General features: G+C 49.6%; 1 protein-coding gene across 2 annotated transcripts in view; it reads right to left on the bottom strand.

Annotated features, from left to right (window-relative positions):
* VANGL1 (VANGL planar cell polarity protein 1) overlaps positions 1–19,134 on the bottom strand; it is a 47,248-nt gene that overhangs the window by 1,637 nt on the left and 26,477 nt on the right. For both annotated transcript variants that reach the window (XM_040998921.1, XM_040998922.1), the window contains exons 5-7: positions 6,279–6,412; positions 4,591–4,723; positions 2,931–3,165 (exon numbers count right to left, since the gene is read on the bottom strand). In XM_040998921.1, the coding sequence (XP_040854855.1) occupies positions 2,931–3,165; positions 4,591–4,723; positions 6,279–6,412 (502 nt within the window). The remainder of the gene's footprint in view (positions 1–2,930; positions 3,166–4,590; positions 4,724–6,278; positions 6,413–19,134) is intronic.

Raw genomic sequence — 19,134 nt, 5'->3', positions numbered from 1 at the left:
CTTCCAATCCAGCTCCCTGCTAATGTGCTTGGGAAAACAGAAAAAGATGACTGAAGTGCTTAAGTCCCTGCATCCGTATGGAAGACCCAGAAGAAGCTCCTAGAGCTTGCCTTCAGACTGGCCAAATTCTGGCCGTTGCAACCATCTGGGGAGTGAACTAGCAAATTTCTATCTCTCTCTTTCCCCCTCTCTGTAAATCTGTTTTCAAATTAAAATAAAGTCTTAAAAAAAACACACACAATTTTCAGGGGAAATCCCAGAGCCTATGGAATTATACCATAAAGTAAAAATAAAATAGAAGGACAAAAATGATGCTCAGCTCCAGAAAAAAAATATATAAATTTCTTCCTTTCAGAGGAACAATGATGCCAAACAGTAAGTAGCATGGAATCCTGCCAAGTAGGTGGGGATGCCAGAGGCAAAAGGAGAAAGGAGGAGACTTTCTGGCCACCCAACAGAATCTTTAACTTGGGGCTAGGTGCTCCTCTAGCGAAATGAATCCCCCAGAGACGTGCACAAGTCCACGTCTTACAAGGCAGCTATGGACGTGGAGGGAGGGGCTGGCATTGTGGTGCAGTGGGTCCCAGGAAGTGCTGGTGGAGTCCCAGCTGTTCCATTTGCGATCCGGCCCCAGGCTGTTGCACCTCAGAAAGGCTGGGGAAGATGGCACAAGTGCTTGGGTCCTTGCATTGCATGTGGGAGATGTGGTTGGAGTTCCAGGCTCCTGGCTTCAGCTTGGCCCAGCCCAGCCTTTGTGGCCATATAAGGAGTGAACCAATAGATGGAAGCTCTCTTTCTCTCTCTGTAACTCTGCCTTTCACATACACACACAGGGAATGAGTCAGACTTGCATAAATTAAATCTGCATGTACTCAAACAGAAAGACAGCCAGAGGAGAGAAAGGCTTAACTGAAGAAAGCAAGTGGTCTCCCGCCCAAATATTTACCAACTGACCCTCGCACTTACCTACATAGTTATCTGAATATTGTGACCCGTATCTATCTTCCTGTTTTCTTGTTTTCCATTGCATTTTTTCTCTCTCACACACATACACACACACACACACACACACACACACACACAGGAAATACAGCAGTTCCTTCTCAGTAGCAACTGTTTAGGGGATGACAACTGCACTTTCCTTTACTTTTCCCCTTATACTTAGAATATTTGGATTTTCCCAAGGATTATCCAGCACTTTTAATTCAGAAGAGTAGTCTTTTAAATAAAATACAAACAAAAATGAACCAGAAAGCAACCAGGAAACTAAAAGTTTTGAAAGAAAAGGGTAACTCTTATACTCCATCTGGTGCATGCCGTTATTGGCAGCTGCGGTATGCCTAGAGTTAAGCATTCTGCCTTTTGTAACTTCCTAGTCTAGTGAAGATGTCTCCACGTCTCAATAAGTGACAGACCACAGTGTATAAGCACTGCTCTATTTTAAATTGAAGCACAGTTTAGACTTTTTACAGATTAGTTTGTGGAGAACACTCCAAAGTATATTCGTGTATGCCTGTGATTGTGCTAAATCCCTGACCTACGAGATGACTTAGGGAGTGAAGGAACTGGGAGAGCCTTCTGCTTTCTTAAGGCTGTAAGTGAGTGGCAGTGTAAGAGCAGGACACCCGGGAGAACTGTGCAGGGGGGCACTGGGGCTTTGTTCTACACAGGACCACCACATGTCACACATGCCCAACGTGTCAAGCCCATAGACGCTCTGTCATGTGACTTATTTATGCGCCATACTTATGTTCTCTTTTGTATGACAATCCTAGTACGGAGAGATGACTATGGGCCCACGTTGTGACAGAGGAAAACGAGTGCACAATTACTTGTGCATAGTTACAAACCAGTGCGGTGGGTGGGGGGCAGGGTCTGAATGCTTTCCTCTTGCTCTACGGCACCCACCTCCCTCATCTGTGGTTTTGCTTTCAAGGGTTTCAGCCACCCTTTGTTGCTGTGGTCTGAAAATACGAATTGGAAAATTTTTAAAACAAACAAGTCTTAAGGCTTACCCTGTACACCATTGTGAGTAGTGTGACGAACTTGGCGCCGTCCCTTCAGCCCCACCCAGGTGAGTCATTGCTTTTTCCAGCATATCCACTGCACAGCTACCTCCCCACACATTACTCACTCTGCAGTACAGGCTATCAGGCCAGCTGCCAACATTGATATATTGTCATAACCATTGTTAATCTCTTAGTGTGGCTAATTTATCAGTTAAACTTTACTGTATGTTTGTGTATAGGAAAAGCACACTATATAAATTGTTCTGTACCATTTGCATTTTCAGGCATCCCTGGGGGGTCCTGGACTGTGGCCCCCTCACATAAATGGGGACCTATTTTATCATATTTTGCCTGCTTGGCCATGACCCTCTATTGCACACATGTACCATCCCTTAGTGTGCCAGTATCATGACCCAAGACCAATTTCACAGCATACAAAAAGCCTAAGTGATGGCAGTATCTCTACCACCCATCATGACAACTATTAAATCAGCAGTACCCATCATGACAACAATTAGACCTTTTTAGTTCCCAGAAAGACCACTCAGGGATGGGATTAGCATTGCCCCCAACATACAGGTTGGAAAGCCAAGGCACAGGGCCACTAAGTTGCTTGCCCAAGGAGACACCAGGTTACTGAGAAAGAAACTGGGTTAATATGAGTCAGCTCAGCTCCAGGGCCCATAGCGACTCCCTGTCCTACACTGTCTGTTAAGTGAACAGTCTTCCTTCTTCAAATTTCCAGAGGTCTTTGAAGGGCACATTCAGAAAACAAGTGCCAAAGATCATGGAAGCTGAGTGAGATAGGTCAACTCACATCACTCTGTGATCTAGAGATGGCTTTGACCTCACCATTCCCTTCAAGGCCTGACCATGTGCAACTGGCTGAGCTGGGCAGTGAGTGGGGGGCGGGTAGCGCACCTTGGGGGTCATGCTGTTGGCGATGCAGAAGGCCAGGTGCTGCAGAATGCTCTCCATGCTGTGGTAGTGCTGCTGCCGTGTGGTGCGCAGGTACTTCTGTAGAGCCCTGGCCATGGAGGGGAAGATAGCCTGCGCAGCCTCCCTGGGGTCCATCACCTCGCCTGGGGCTTTCTGCTGTTCCTCGGCCTGTAGACGCTGGATGTGGATGAAGGCCTCTTCCACCGCGACCACCAGCCTGGAAGATGATGCAGTGCAGTCATCGGGCCACTGCCTGCCATGAGGGCAGAGCAGAGCCATCCAGGCCTGCCTAAGCACACTGCTCCCAGGCTAAGCCACCCACCAGTGCCTACTGGGAGGAAAGGGGATTAGGGGCAGGGACAAAGGCCATGGTGAAGAGCACCCTGTGTGATGGGGTCACCAAGAGAAACATGAAGCCAGGAGATGACTTTTCCATACTGCTGCTAGGGAAACTTGTTTTTGCTATCTCTACAATGAATGGTCTCAAGTCCCGAATCTCTGGCTTAAAAAGGCTCCGCACACACTGGGAGGGAATACGTGTGAACAGAAAAGCTGTGAAGAGCCAGAACAAAACCCCTGGATCCAGAGAAGCAACACACACAGTGGGAACTACCTGCATCTCCTTCAGCCAACACCAGGGGTCTTCAGAAAATGAATGCAAGGATCGGCTGCCTAGCCTCACAATTAACAGGCCTGTGTCCCACCTAGGAGTGTCTATGTTTAATTCCTGGCTTGGGCTCTTGATTCAAGCATACCACAAATGTGGACCATGAGAGACAGGGGTGGTGGCTCATGGAATTGGGTTCCTGCCACCCATGTGGGAGACCTGGAGTATCCAGCTCCTGATTCACTCCTTCCCCCACCCCACTGAGGTCATCGAGAGAAGGAACCAAGCATATGGGGAGCTCTTTCTCTGTTATCTCTCAGATGAAATAATTTCTAAAACATCAAAAAAGTTCATTGAAAATACATGTTATAAAAAATGATGCACGGATTTCCAAAATTTTCTGGCGACAACATAAACATACCTTTCACTTTCCAGGAACTTTTATGAATGCCTGTTGACAACCAGGTCTGGAAATCCAGGTAGACCTAGGCGTGCGTGGCAGAGGATGTAATGCAAATTCCTAGGCCCCATCTTTTGCTTTGATTTTTAATGTGCACTCAGTTTTTGAAATGCAGAGTTTGAGAGGGAGAGACATGGGGTGTGTGTCTACTGCTTACCTCCCAAATGGCCACAACAGCCAGGGCTGAGCCAGGTCAAAGCCAAGAACCTGGAACTCTAGCCGGGTCTCCCACATGGGTGTCAGGGGCTAAGGACTTGAGTCATCTTCTGCTGCTTTCCAAGTGCATGAGCAGAGAGTTGCACGGGAATTAGGCTAGCTGGGTCTCAACCAGCACTCACTTTGGATGCTGGTGCAGCAGTCAATGGCTGGACCTTTGTGTTGCAACACACTCCCCAAGGCCTCATCTTTCTGACTTTTGCAGAAATGGCCAGCACCTCCACCCAGTATCTGCTCTGCTTTCCCAGCAAGGCATGGTCACAACCTCATGTGGATTCAGTCCCTACTGGGAAGCTAAGCTCTTTGTAAACCAGCACGCCAGCACCCAAATGAGAGGTGCTGGTGTGGAGGACACACACCTCGCTCTCCGCTTCTTCACCCGCCGCTCATGCTCCGCCTCTTCATAGTACAGTTCGTTGTGGCTAGAGTCTCGCCGCCGGGCAGCAGCGGCAATCATGGCCCGTGACTGGCCGCTGGCATTGTTGCTGGGGCCTTTGAAGAAAGGATGGTGGAAAAAGTAATTTTAACACCACGGGGCAGGGGCTTCGAACAGAAAGCAGCAACATGGTACCCCAACCCGAATAAAGCCCATGCACAAATCCTAGTTCTGACTTCCCAGGCTGTGTCCCCTGGCTTCACATTCAGTGTGACCAGGGCATGGGAGCAGGGAGACCTCTGTAACTCATACCTGACCAGCAGAAACAAGAAAGAACTCAGAAGGTATTAAAAAAAAACACCCCTGGACAAGTAGGATGCCTATGGGAAGTGTCGCCCAGAGTGTGTGAAGATGTCACTTACCATCTGTCACGTAAAGTTTCAGTTTGGCCACTTGGGCAGCTGTGTGTCACATTTCGGCCACCAGACAACAAGAGAGAAATGAGAGGGATGGGAGAACAGGGACAGAGAAAAAGAAAGTCACGGGACATGAGGCACAGGTCACACACAGGAACACAAGCTGAGGCCAGGACATGGTGGCAGCCCCCAGTCCCATGGGAAGCATCCAGCTGGTACACAGGGACCTGGTAGCTTTGTCTCATGCCCAGTACAGTAAGGCAGGTTCGTACCCTTTATCCCAGGAGACCCAATGGGCTATGGCTTGGGTTGCCCAGAGAGGATCTTAGTTCAGTTTTCAGATCACACAAGATTTTGATCAATTCTCCAAGATTCACCAGGAAGTGCGTGCAGCAGCCACAAGTTACTGACGGGGAAGCAGACTGCCACTGTATACTGACCCCTGGATAAATCACTTAACCTGCTGACAATATGATGCCCTCTGAGGGTTTGCACAGCTCTTGCTCTGACCCAAGGTGCCTGGCAAGAAATGCCACGGTATCCTGTGTCTGACACGTAATCACCTGATAGTCTGAAACACGGCTGGGACATCCACAGCTTGCCCTCTGGCCTCCTGCCACGCACTCTGTGCCAGCTCAGCCAGGGCTGAGAAGGGCCCGAGTATCTCACCGGCCGCCGAGACTACTGAGATTGTTGCTTTTGCTGCATTTGGGCATCTGGGTAGCTTTCTGAGTCTTGGGTGACTTATCCAAAAGGCAGCACTTTCTTTCCCAAAAGCTTTCAGTACAAGGTACTCCCAGAAGGAGGCATGAAACACACACCACTGTTGTCTCCATTCATTCTCCAAATGAATGAACTATCCAGGAATACAAACTGTAAAGCAACATTCCTTCAACAGTGTGTCTGCACCAAGGAGGGGGAAGGGAGGAAGTAGGATGGAAGACAAGAAGAGAGAGAGGGATGAGCGATAGAGGGAGGAAGAAGGGAGGAAGAAAAGGAGGGAGAAAGGGAAGGAAAAGGGAGAAAGGAAAGGAGGAAGGTAGAGAAAGAAAAGGGGCAAAGGAGGAAAAGAGGGAATGAGGGAAGAAGAGAGGGATGGAAGAAAGGAGGGAGGGAGACAGAGAGGAGGATGGACCAACTGTTCCGACAGCAGAGGCGCAGAGAAAGGAGAACCAAACACACAGTGAACTCTAAGCCCCGTGCCACACAACTATGCCCACTCAACACGCTGCCACTTGAATCTCAAGGCACATACCATCCACGTTGTAGACTTTTAGCCCGGCCATGTGCTTGGCTGCTCGGAATTTGGAAGCGGTCAAGAGGTTGGGGTTATAGATGGTGAAATCTTTGTAGTAATTTTCTAGCACCACCAGAGCTGCTCGCTGGATGCTAGGAGAAAGGGGGCAGAATCAATGTCATGGGCTTTCATGAAGTTGGCAGGTCTGGAGGGGAAAACCACCTTTTCAAATCAGGTAACGTCACAAAACACGAAGGACAACCTCAGGCATCTGGCAGGTCCCACCACACTTGCTGTCCCCTGAGTGAGAATTCAAAGGCCAAGTCCTGCTGGTCTCTGGCTCGGGGCCTCTCCCAGGCCGTCACTGGTCACACACCACCAGGGACCAATAGTTGAAAGAGGTAGAAGTTCCAACTTGTTTGGGTTACCAGGGAGGAAAATGAGGATCCCAAGGGAACATTTACTGATGCTTCAACGATTTCTCCCCTGAGCAGCTTACCCGCCGTAGGGGTTCCAGATGCTGTGCAGATATCCATCCTGCACTTTCCCTACCCTTACTAGTACTTGGTTAAGGAGCTCAGCTAAGAAGGCCTATGGATCACACACAAAGCACCAGGATGGGGCTCTGCTTCTTACGATGACCACATGGCCTTCCCGGGCTGCCAAAGAGGCTCAGAATCACTAGGGCAATGCAGCCCCTAACCTGTAAGCTGGAGGGTTTGTCAACCATCCCTTCCAGCACCACCCACCTCCACCCCCAGCTTCCCAGGAAGCTTTGCTCTTGGGTTGACATACAGTCTGAGAATGACCCCGCAGTCAGCCAGTCAAGCTCGCTGACAGCCACGGCAATGTTTTCTAAGTTGCATCCCTAGTCACATCTTAGTGATCTGCATTTGGCTGGTACCTAATAACAATTCCAGATGGGTGCAGCCCCACCTCGCTTGTGGAACGTAAGAGTCTAACACTTCTCAGAACAAGCCACACACGGTCTGAAAGCTTTAGCCATTTATTCAACATACTCTATTTGAGAACAGGCATCTACCTAGCACTAAAAGCACAACAAAGATAGGAGGGACTTCTCCTTGGTCAGCATGAGGGACATAAAATACATGATGGTGAGCCGCTGGCACCTGGCACAGGTGGGTCTGAGGGAAGTGCCTGGCATAGTGTGGGGTCCAGCCGCCACTGCCCTGTGAAGGGGTCTGAGTGCTGTGAGTGGGTGCGTGTGTTAGGGGTGGGATCCTCACAGATCTTTGTGACATGCTCTTAAGACCTGACCCTGGGGTCCCTAGTTTCTCCTGGTCCCTCTATCTGCAGCTTCTCAGGAGAGAGGCAGCTCTTCCCTTGTTATTTCTCCCGGCCCCTCTGTCTCCTCCCGGTGCCCCCATGCCACCTACCACCTGCTCATATGCTGTTTACCGGAGTCTCCAGGCTTTTCTGAAGCCAGAAACCCCTCCACACAGCCAGCCTCAGGTGTGCACACAGGCGCGCTGCAGTCTAGACTCTTTCACCCCACACTCCTTGATGGACACAAATACCTCCTGTACTTCGATGCTGGCAGCAAATTACATCCCTGATCAGAAATAAAAAATTAAAGAGTGGGGTGTTCCAAGGTGGCACAGCTATGCATACCACATGAGCACCAGTTCGGGTACCAGCTGCTCCACTTCTGATCCAGTACCCTGCTAGCCCATCTAGGAAAGCAGCCAAAGCTGGCCCAAGTGTTTGGGCCGCTGCACCCCTGTGGGAGCCCTAGATGGAGATCCTGGCTCCTAACTTTGGCCTGGGCCTGCCTTGGCTGTTGCAGCTGTTACTGCCTCCCTGTTGCAGGGAGTAAAGCAGTGAATAAAAAAATCTCTAACTTTACCTTTCAAATAAAATAAATGATGAAAAGGGACATTAAAAGATAATTTTTAGAGGTCTACCTCAGATCCAAGGTCAGAGTAAAATGCTCTCACGCTTGCTGGTTTTTGCTGCTGTGGTCACCCAGCTCACAGGGACCAGTCCAGGGGTTCCCACTCACCACGCCGGGGCAGGTGAGGGCCCCATGCTACCTGCAGAAGGAGCTTCTGCCCAAGTCAAATCCAGTGGGGCTCCCAGCTTCAGGGTCCTGGGCAGACCCTGTCCCAGGTGGGGTATGGCCGAGCCCACTTAACAGCAGGGTCCTAGGAGCCCTCTGGGGGAGAAGTGCCCATGGATGGTATGGGTGCTATCAGACAGGAGCCCCTGATGCACCCACCAAAGCCTAAGTCCCTTACCTTGGGAAAAATAAACAAGGGGAGGAAGGTAGGTGGGTATGGGGCCTCCTCTTCCTCAGGGCACTGCCCCCCTTGGCACAGGCCTGAGGTAAAACAAGTGGCACGAGCCTGGCCAGCTCCCAGGCTGACAACTAAGGCTGGGCCTGAAGGGCTCTTGGGCCAAGTTTATACATACCACAGAGAGCTGTGCACTCTCTCGCTGCAGAAAAGGCCCTGCTGGATGCCATGTCAGCGCGTAATGATTTCCAGAGAACTCAAGCAGACCCATGACCCACTCTGGGATCTTCTGGATGAGACCCACAAGGCGCCTCTCCACAGTGAGTTACAGAGATGAGCTGTGATCCATCAGCTTGCGACTCGCTGAGGACTTGGGACATGGAAGTCAGGCCACCACGCTGTGTTCTGGATGTCACCAGGGAAAACACGAACTCCCATGTCATTCCAGCTGCTGTGCCCAGGGCACTGGCTGATGGCACAACCCATAAGGCCAGGGTGCGGGGAGCACTGGTCCCTCAGCCAGCATGAGGGCTCAGAACTCTCTTTGCCTTTGAAGCTCTGCACCATCCAAATAGAAGCCATGCAGGGCCACCACAGGACTGACTGTTTCTAGAAACTTTTTGTCCACATTCCAGTCCCAGTGGCTCCTCCCCTAAGGCTCAGCAGTCCCAGCTACCCTCCCCTCCTCAGGATTTGGGACATCCTCCGGGAGGTGTAGCACCTTCCAACTCACTCATCAGCAAGCCTCTATGCACAGAGACTCCTCCTTTGATTTTGTCACAGGTGTACAACACTTATGGCCCAACTTGCCCAGATGGTTTAGGCTCCCCAGTACATACTTCATTAAATGATAGTGATCTCAGAGTTCCAGGAATACTGCAGGTTTATACACTTGCCATCACCTTACAGGGAAATGCACCCTCACAGATCACAGATGTGTGGAACTGACACACTGAAATATGCCTCATTATAACAGAAATGCACTTGAGACCTACACATAAAAACATGCTTGCAGGGGCCAGCACCATGGTATAGTAGGCTAAGCCTTCGCCTGTGGCAATGGCATCCCATATGGGCACCATTTGAGGTCTCAGATGTTCCACTTCCAATCCGGCTCCCTGCTTGTGGCTTGGGAATGCAGTGGAGGATAGTCTGCACCCATGTGGGAGACCAGAGGGAACTCCAGGCTCCTGGCTTCCAATCTGCTTCTTGCTTTGTAAATCTGCCTTTCAGATAAAAATAACACAAATCTTAAAAAAAAAAAAATACACACTTACAGGGACAGGCACAGTGGCATAGTAGGCTAAGATGTTTCTGGGGATACCTGCATCCTATGTAAGAGTGTCAGGGATGGAGTCCCACTTCCACTTCTGATCCACCTCCCTGTTAACGCACCTGGGAAAGCAGAGGAAGATGGTCCAAATGCTGGTCCCCGACTCCCTTGCTGGGAGTCCTCGATGAAATCTCTAGTTCCTAGCTTTGCTTTGCCTAGCCCTACTGTTGCAGCCACTTGGAAGGTGAACTTCTGCTTTTGAAATAAAAAATAAACTTTAAAAACTTCATGCCAACCACAGAAATCTGTATGAAAATGAAACACAGCTAATGCAATATGCACATTCGGAAGAAGCTGCTGTCACTCAGGGGAAGGGGATCTTCTCAACCGTGCACAGGCCGGAGCTGGGCCAGACTTGAACTCACAAGACTAGGACAGAAATGGAGCAACACAAGAGGTGAGCGATTCGACAGCCACACTTTAATTCAAAACCCTCTACTGACCATGTTGCTGTGCTGGTCTGTTTTCTCTGCAGGACAAAGAGGGTGGAATGTGAAAGGCTGTTGCCTTTTGTGTCTATTCAACCACAAAGACATTTCCAGCGTCCTTGCTGCCTGTTATACAACTGCCATGGCAACAGTGCCCAGGGCCTCTCACTTGCGCTTGCCTCCTAAGCAGACGTGGGGAGAAACACCTGGAAACACAGGTCAAATTTTTAGCTCATAAAAATCTGAAAGATGAACTCCGAAGGAAATAAACATTACAAAGCTATACTCTCCATCGCCACCCCCCTGTTCTGTGCCAGTCTGTAACAACACATAAAGGCCAGGCAAGCAAGCCCAATCTGGCTAGGGCAGGCTTTGGTGCCAGCCGCAACGCCCAGCTCTTCCATTCTTCTTTGATTTTGAACCCACTATTCACTCCTCTAAATCTTGGGCTGCACACTTGCCGGTCGGCAATAAAACCACAGGGAATCCACACTGAACCACGACAAGCAGGGCTCCTAAACGTTCGATGGTATGGAACGTATTCCCAAAAGGCTACTGTGATGAGGGTGGCAAGCCTGAGGACGGAGGCAGTGAGGCAGACATTCTAGGGGACAAAGGCGGAAGCGCCAAGTGTACCAGGTGCCGGTTGTGGCTGGCCTCTCCTTGAGGCGTTTGTCTCACAAGTTTAAACATTAATGCAGATGCTTCTGAGTCCTTGAACTCAGCAAAACTTCAAAGTGAGCTGAGTAGTTAAGATGAGAAAAATATGAGACATTGCAGTTCACCTTCCACTTCTGGTTTCCTAAGGAGTTGCCTGCCTTGTTTAGATTTCTGCTGAATATTAAATCAGATAATGCAGGTTAAGGGAAAGATTGGTTTACTTGAAAGGCAGAGTTACAGAGTGAAAGAGATGAGAGAGACAGATCTTTATCTGCTGGTTCACTCTACAAATGAGTGGATGCAGTGGCTGTGGCGAAGCCAGGATGAAGCTCTGGGGGCCCAGAGCTCCATCTGGGTCTTCGACACAGGTAGTAGGGCCCACGTGCTTGGGCCATCTCCCACTGCTTTCCCAGGCACTTTTAGCAGGGAACTGGGACAGAAGCACAACTGCTGGGACTTGAATTGGCAAGCCCCAACTTCTGCTGCACCACGATGCTGACCCTCTGTATACCAATTCTTCCCATACACCCTTAGCCAGGAAGAGGAATCATTTTGCTGCCAAAGGCCATTTGGATATTTATAACATCAGTCGTGGGCCGTGCAAAATTATCGACTTAAAAATTAGCTTGCTCTAGATTTACTGAATTTCAAGTCTCGACTGTGGTTTCCTTGGCAAGGCCAGAGCAAACGAATTTGCAGGCTTTACAAGTCCTGGAAGTGAGACATTCCCCATGCCTGCCTGAAGTATCCTCAAGTCTCTGAAAAATGAGTCGGCTCTCATGTGGTATTGACATGATCTTTGTTTAAATTCTGCCACTGGTCTACCCATCACTCCCTCTGGATGCAGGTCCTTCTCTCTTGTATAAGCCCTTCAAATACTCAGAGGAAATAACTGTAGCCATTTATTCCTCATTTAGCTTCTTTCTTCTGGGGATCAGGACGATGTAGCCTGGAAAAGCGTGTGCTCCAACACACATGCAGACTTACATAAACACACATGCGTGCAAGCACATGCAAACATGCACATACAAGGTCTTCTATTTCTCGTTTATTCATTTTCCTCTGGACTTGACTGCGGTTTCGGAGATCAGATGAGTCCAGGTAATTAAAAGCAGAAATTGGCGCTGAGTTTTCGGGTTCACTACAGTCAACACCTTCACACTTCGCAGCCTCCAACTTCTCCCCAACAGAGTGAAAGGATGAGGACAGGCCAGATGGGCAGGTCACTTTGAATTTTAGCCAGGTCTCTTCAACTATTAATCTGACCTCTTTAGCTCTGTCAACAGAAGACAGCTTTCTTTATGTGTGGATAAGGTGGATGTGTGATGTATCAATGTCAAGGTGGCTGATGAAGCCCTAAGCAGGCTCCTCGGCAGAGTAAAATCTGCAAAGACTTCCTTTTAGGCTATACATTCATTATCTTTCAGCCCAGTTACAGATGCTGGTGTCCAGAAAAACACTAATAACCAACCTCTCTAACTCCTGTCATGAGCAATTACAAATTATGAGCACCTGCTAAGTGGCAAGGACTAAGATATGGATGGGAACCAGACCTTCAAAGGGACACATCAACCAGCGTGATAAGCACTCAGACGGGAAGTGCCGGCAGGAGATGCAGAGACTGAGACGGTGCATGAGGGTGGGGGAGATGGGAAGAGAAGGTGCTTCCCATTGAGGGTCGCCCACAGATGCCAAGCTGACACAGCCTGCCATATCTTGAGGACAACAGGCTGCAGAGCCATGTCCAGGCAGAAGAGGCAGGGTGAGCACAAACAGGTCCCTGTTAAATGAACGGTCCTCCTAAAACTCTCAGAAACCAGTGCCTCCCCAAGTCTGCATCTGCCCGGAAGCTCAGAACATAACCTGATTTGAAAATAGAGTCTCTGCAACATGATAATTAATGTAAGGATAGAGACTTACAGGGATGTCGGAAGCAGAGCCTGCTAGCAGCCAGCAGAGGTGAGGAGAAAGCAAAGGAGGACTTCTTCCCTAGATCCACCAGCATCCCAAGCCCTGCCAAGACCCATGCTTGTGCTTCTGAGAAACAGAAAAAACCATTTTAAGCAACCCAGTGTGGGGAACTGGCGATGGTGAAGACAGCCTTAGGAAGTACACACATATGTGTTGATGGGAAAGATGATGTAGGCAGCCTCAGGGCAAAGTCAACGTCACTGGGACCTGAGGTTCTGCAGGAATGCAAGAGAGAAGGTGGGGACAGAGAGAACAGGTGCACAGGGAGGGACAACCCAAGCGTTTTAATAGAAAGGCTGTGTGAACACCAAGGCCAGCCCAATCTTGGTCTTTAAGGTGCACCTGTGGGGCCAGTGTTGTGGTATAGTAGGCAAAGCCACTACCTGCAATGCCGGCATCCCTTAGGGATACTGGTTCAAATCCAGGCTGCTCCAAATCTGATCCAACTCCCTTCTACAATGTATCTGGGACGGCAGTGCAAGATGGCTAAACTTCACTTATATGGGAGATTCAGAATAAGCTCTTTGCTTCAGCCCGGCTTAGTCTTGGCCATTGTGACCATCTGGGGAGGGAAAACAAGTGATGGAACATCCCTGTCTCTCTCCTCCACAACTCACTGTAACCCTAAGTTTCAAATAAATAAATCTCAGAAAAGAAAAATAAAGTGTGCCTACATGAGTGGCTGCATTTGAGACCCATATCTTGGTCTCTCAGAAGATTATTAAATTCTTTTTCTTAAGATTTATTTTTATTTTTTATTGGAAAGTCAGATATACAAAGAGGAGAAGAAGAGAGAGGAAGATCTTCCATCCAATGATTTACTCTCCAAGTGGTTGCAATGGCCAGAGCTTCACCTATTCAAAGCCAGGAGCTAAGAGCCTCTTCCAGGTCTCCCACATGGGTACAGGGTCCCAAGGCTTTGGGCCATCCTTAACTGCTTTCCCAGGCCACAAGCAGGGAGATGGATTGGAAGTAGAGCTGCTGGACCCATATGGGATCCCAGTGCATACAAGGCTAAGACTTTAGCCACTAGGCTACCAAGCTGGGCTCAGATTCTTAAATTCCAAAATGAAAAGTTGATTCGGCTTTTGGTAAAAACTTCTACCCAGGACAAGACAATTGATGGCTCAGTTTACCAACTGCAAGAGCAAGATCTACACCAGAAAAGATAGCATAAGGTGGTCCTGCCACCCATGTGGGAGCCCAGGATAGAGTTCCAGGCTCCTGGCTTTCACTCTGGCTCAGGCCTGTCCACAGCAGCGGACATCTGGAGAGTGAACCAGCATACAGAGGCTCTCTCTGCACCCCACTCCACAACCCTTCAAATTATATATACATATGATCTCATGGCCAGGTGGGTTCCACTACTCCCCAGACTTGGAGCAATCCGATTCCGGTCTGACAGTCAGGATCACACTTGGTAATATTTCTGTGAGCCCCCAGAATGCTGCTACTGCCTCACCTGTCAGCAATCACTGCCACGATTAGCATGGGCAAGTTTACGCCACCTGTCCCTTCCACCTTTTCATCGGAGTTTGTTTTACAGCTGCACGTGGGATGATACCTCATACAGGTCCCACAGAGATGACGGCCAGCGGTCACTCAGGAAATGGAAGAGGCCAAGGAGGGGCAAAGTCTACATCAGCTCATAGCTACTGCTGGCTCTGGATTAAACTGTAGAGCAGCCTGGGAGACAGGCTAGATTCAGTGGGCCACTGGCTGCCGTTGGAGGTATGAAGCTGCCCATCTGACGGGAAACACACCAGTGGCTCTGCCAGCAGGAAGCAACCTCCCCTGGGTACCTGGATTCACCTCAGGTGCTTCTGCCTGGCCTTTCAGGGACACAATGGCAGGAGTGACCAAGTTATCTGAATTGGTATTTATAAGCTAGGCCATGTCCCTGGCCTTGCTTGGAGTGTATCAGGGGTATCATGGGGTCCTTTACCCAAAGCTGAACAAGCAGATAGAAGACTGTCTATTGAATCCCCAAATTCCATGATCAGTAGGGTTCTGGTCCCCTGGAATGGCCTCCAAAATACAGTCTTGGAAACATGGGAGCTCTTTGCTTGGCCTTCCAGTCCCCACTCCATATTTCTGATAATGAAGTGTAAGCCTGGAAAATATCTTCTGTGGCAATTCAAATAAAAATCTCCCTACAGCCTGGGCCCAAGAGGATTGTGCTCTCTGCCACCATGGAGAGGAGAGTGAACTGAAAGTTACTCAGAGTTCATGCCAGCACTTGCTGCTTTTGAGTACAGGAAGGAAGCAATGCAAAGCTTTCCCAGGTGTGTACTCTCCCAGTATTAACACAGATCCCAAGGGTCATTCTGAGCATGGTGGCAACACTAAGGGACAGCCGTGCCTGGATCCTGCTGGCTGTGTGCCCGCTGCACTGAGACACAGCCAGATGTTCCCTGCTGGGTATCTGAGGGTGCTAAGCCTGCCCTGCTCATCTTCCCAGAGACCTGGCAACTCTGCACTACAGGCTCCCCTGTGTCATCACCTCTCTTGCTACATAGTTCAACCTCCAGCGCATCTGCCCTGCCTGGGCTGGGCACCAGCTTCCTCAGGGCCTTCCCTGTCTGGGCTGAATCACACCAAGATAAGTGGTGGGGACGTGGGATCAAAGACAGCCACTGGCTTGATTGTTCTCAGACATCTACTTAGACAGGGACTGGGAGCCTCCGGACATGGCGGTGACGCTCAACCAGTCTCCTAACCCTTCTTACCTTCCTGCTCACCAGCACTCTGGCTGTGGGAAAACTACAGGGGCACAGATACAAAGGCTAGAGTGTGAGGGCGATGGGCCTGCCCACCTAGATCTCTGTTGGCACAGACAGGGCCAAGTCAGACTCTGAGCAGGCTGGGCGGCAGCTCTGCAAGAGAGGGCTGTGGCCCCCAATGGCATCTGGCCTTCCTAAGTGGTGTGCAGTATCCAGTTACACATAAGCATACAAAGTGTGTGCAGAACATCAGAGCGCCCAACTCATCAGAGAGCACAACCCACCCAGCTGCCCATAAGGGTCCCTGGTGCACCTGGCCTGCACCTCCTCCTCCTCCTCCTCTTCCAGCGCACAGCTTATAAGGAATGAGTCCTCAGGCCTCGGGCTTGTGGGCAGATGCTGTGTGAGGCAGGCCAACCAGCTGAGGCCACTGCCAACAGGCAGCTGAACAAACACAGGACTTCAGCGTTGGGTACCTTACGCTCCCATTAAAGCTGCTCTTAACGGGCACCACAGCCCCAAACCACAAACGGCAGCTCCTTTCCTGCCTTCCAAGTTCTCCAGCGGCCAAGCGGGAGCAGGACAACACCCTTCACACCCTCCTTTCAAGCTTGTATTCATTTATTTCTTTTGTTTTTCTTAGGGAGTTGGGGATGAGGACTGGCAAAATATACTTCTTGAAAGGCAGCTACATAAGTTCAAAAAAAAAAAACACACATACATTTCTAAATCTGAGAAGATGCATGAAACCACAGGCATCACAACGGGAGCCACAACCTCTGGTGGTCAAGTTCAAAACACTCCAACCCATGACATTGGACGCTGATGGACCGTTGGGGCTGGACTTTAACATAGGAGGAGTGGCTGGCGCCACACAATGGCTGGGTCTGGCTCGATGGTGTCATTGCTAGACTGGAGCTTACCAGATGCAGAGCCAGAGAGAGAGGACTTCAAGAGGAGCTGGAAACATTTCAGAATTTCTGTAGTAACTTTGACTCTCCTAAGAGACTCTTCCTCTCCCACTCTCAGCTACAAAAGCCAAGCACAAGGGAGGGGGGCAAGGCCCTGCACTGGAGGGAGAGGAGCTCTGTGGCTTCAGGACTGTGCTTCCCGCCTCTGTCCCGCCCTGTGCTTTGGGTCCAACATCACCAGTGTATACTGCATTCCCATCCGTGCTCAGGCTGTCACAGCCAAGCACACGCATCGGTGGACCGAAGGACAGACACTTGCTTCTCACAGACGTGGAGCCTGAGGTCCCAGCCAGCCTGCTTCTCAGTGAGGACCTTCCTCTTGGCTTACACCCGCTTCCTGCCATGGTGGCACTGCCTTTTCTCACTGTGACGTGGTGCAAGCACTCTGCTGTTTCGTGCGCTGTTTAATCCCATGGCCCCCCGCTACGACCTCACCTGGCCTCCATGACTTCTTTGGAGGCCCATCTCCAAGTAAAGCCAAACTGCATACTGGCAGCTCAACACTAACATTCAGACCCTAACAGCTCCTATTTAAGCACGGTAATGTAACACTCACACACAGTCATGAAATCCCATCACTAGAAATGCAAGCAATCCAGCAATCCTGTCTTCTAAAGCACCAGGGTCTGGGCTCAGTTAGCAAATCTTTAATAGAAAGGCTCATGGTCAATGTCAAGTTTTTCTAAAGATTTATTTTCTTTTTATTGGAAAGGCAGATTTAGAGAGAGGAGAGACAGAGAGGAAGATCTTCCGTCAGATGATTCACCCCCAAGTGGCCACAATGGCTAGAACTGAGCAGATACAAAGCCAGGAGCCAGGAACTTCCTCCAGGTCTCCCACATGGGTGCAGGGTCCCAAGGATTTGGGCTGTCCTCAACTGCTTTCCCAGGCCACAAGCAGGGAGCTAGATGTAAAGCAAGTCTGCCAGGATTAGAACTGGTGCCCATATGAGATCCTGGTGCGTTCAAGGCAAGAACTTTAGCTGCTAGGCTACAGCACCAGGCCCAATGTCAATTTCAAGATGTTCTTCGTCTCAATGAATCAATGAAGCACATTTGAAACTCCAAATACTTACACTCCTTTGGTTAAGTTAAGAGCAAGGGAGCTTTGGCAATGCTGGAGTCCCACAGCAAGGGTCATCAGGAACAAAACGGCTGGGAGGTGAGTCTGTCTGCAGTCTCTCCCAGCTCTCGTGGCCGATGACTCAGCTGTCATTTTTCACTTAAGGCAAAACTACGTTACTTCTGGACTTCTTAAGGTACAGGAACTAGTAACAAAATCTGTTAGAGCTGTGGGCAAAAAATAGACTTTGGGAATGAGAACCTGCGACACTGAACTCAGCGCCCACTACCCAGTAGTTCCCACTCCCGTAGTTTGGTCTAGGGTTCTGGTTTGCCGTAACCGGGACAATGCAGAATGCAGAGCAGAAGTCAGCTGACTCACCACAGGAGTGTGATCCAAGGGAATGTTGGGAAGACAGCAGAAGAACCTCCCAGCAGAGCCCAGCAGCAATGCGGTAGAAATGTTGCAGACATGTGATAAATAATAGCACAGGTGCCCTTCTAAGCAACTCAGTGTTGGGGGCAGTTGTTTTATGGTGGTTATACAGGTCCAGGCTGCTTGTCAGCTGATTTTATCAAGAACTGGTGGAGCTAAGGAACGACCACAGCATGCCAGTCAACTGTCTTTGACAATCCTCTTCATTCTCCATTCCAGTTCAAAAACTATGACTTACACGGCATAAGACAACGTATATGCTGTGGTTTGGCTATGGCTTATGAGTGTCCCCAAGGGTTTCACATGCTAGAAACTTGGTCCCCAGTGTGGCAATGCTGAATGGCAATTTGGAACTTTTAAGAGGTCAGTTGAGCAGGACACTGGGGCACTGCGCCCAGAAGGTATCACAACAGTTTTCCACGGCATCCTTGGCTAGCCTCACTACAGTGTGTTAGAATGTAAGGCAACCCCACCAAGTTGGCCCATCCCTGGTTCAGTCACTTCTATTTCCACTTCTCTGCTATGCCATGACATGGAGCCCTCACAGGAGTCCAGCAAATGCTGATGTTATGTTCCTGACTCTCTCAGAACTAAATAAACTGCTTTTTTCATAAATACCCAGCTTCACACATTTTGTCATGCAATAGAACATCAGACTAAACCAGCATTCAATCAGAGATAGCATTCATTCTGGCACAGGGTAAGCACTCAGAAGCTGCTCAGGAGTTTGCTCACATGTTTTCCAAGTGAGATGAGCAAGAGACCATCTACTCAGAGACAGAGTGGCTAAGATTATTCTGGAATCAGATGCCTGGGGCTCAAATCCTGGGTAAGACAATTACAAACTGTGTGCAGCCTTAGAGAATCCATTTCACTCTTTGGTGCCTTGATTTCCTCACCTGAAAATGAAGGAAGAACTTTGATTTCCCGGGATGGCAGAATGGCTGAAGACTGGGTTGTGGGTTAGAAGCTGATAAGATACTTGGTGTACTGGCAGGACCATGTAATTGTTCATTGTTGAGGTTTTGTCTGTGTT

The sequence above is a fragment of the Ochotona curzoniae genome, unplaced genomic scaffold, assembly GCF_017591425.1.
Source record: "Ochotona curzoniae isolate NIBS_2020 unplaced genomic scaffold, NIBS_Ocur_1.0 scaffold_1037, whole genome shotgun sequence".
Lineage (NCBI taxonomy): Eukaryota > Metazoa > Chordata > Mammalia > Lagomorpha > Ochotonidae > Ochotona > Ochotona curzoniae.
The sequence above is the reverse complement of the archived record's forward strand: the minus strand, read 5'-3'. Positions and strand labels throughout refer to the sequence as shown.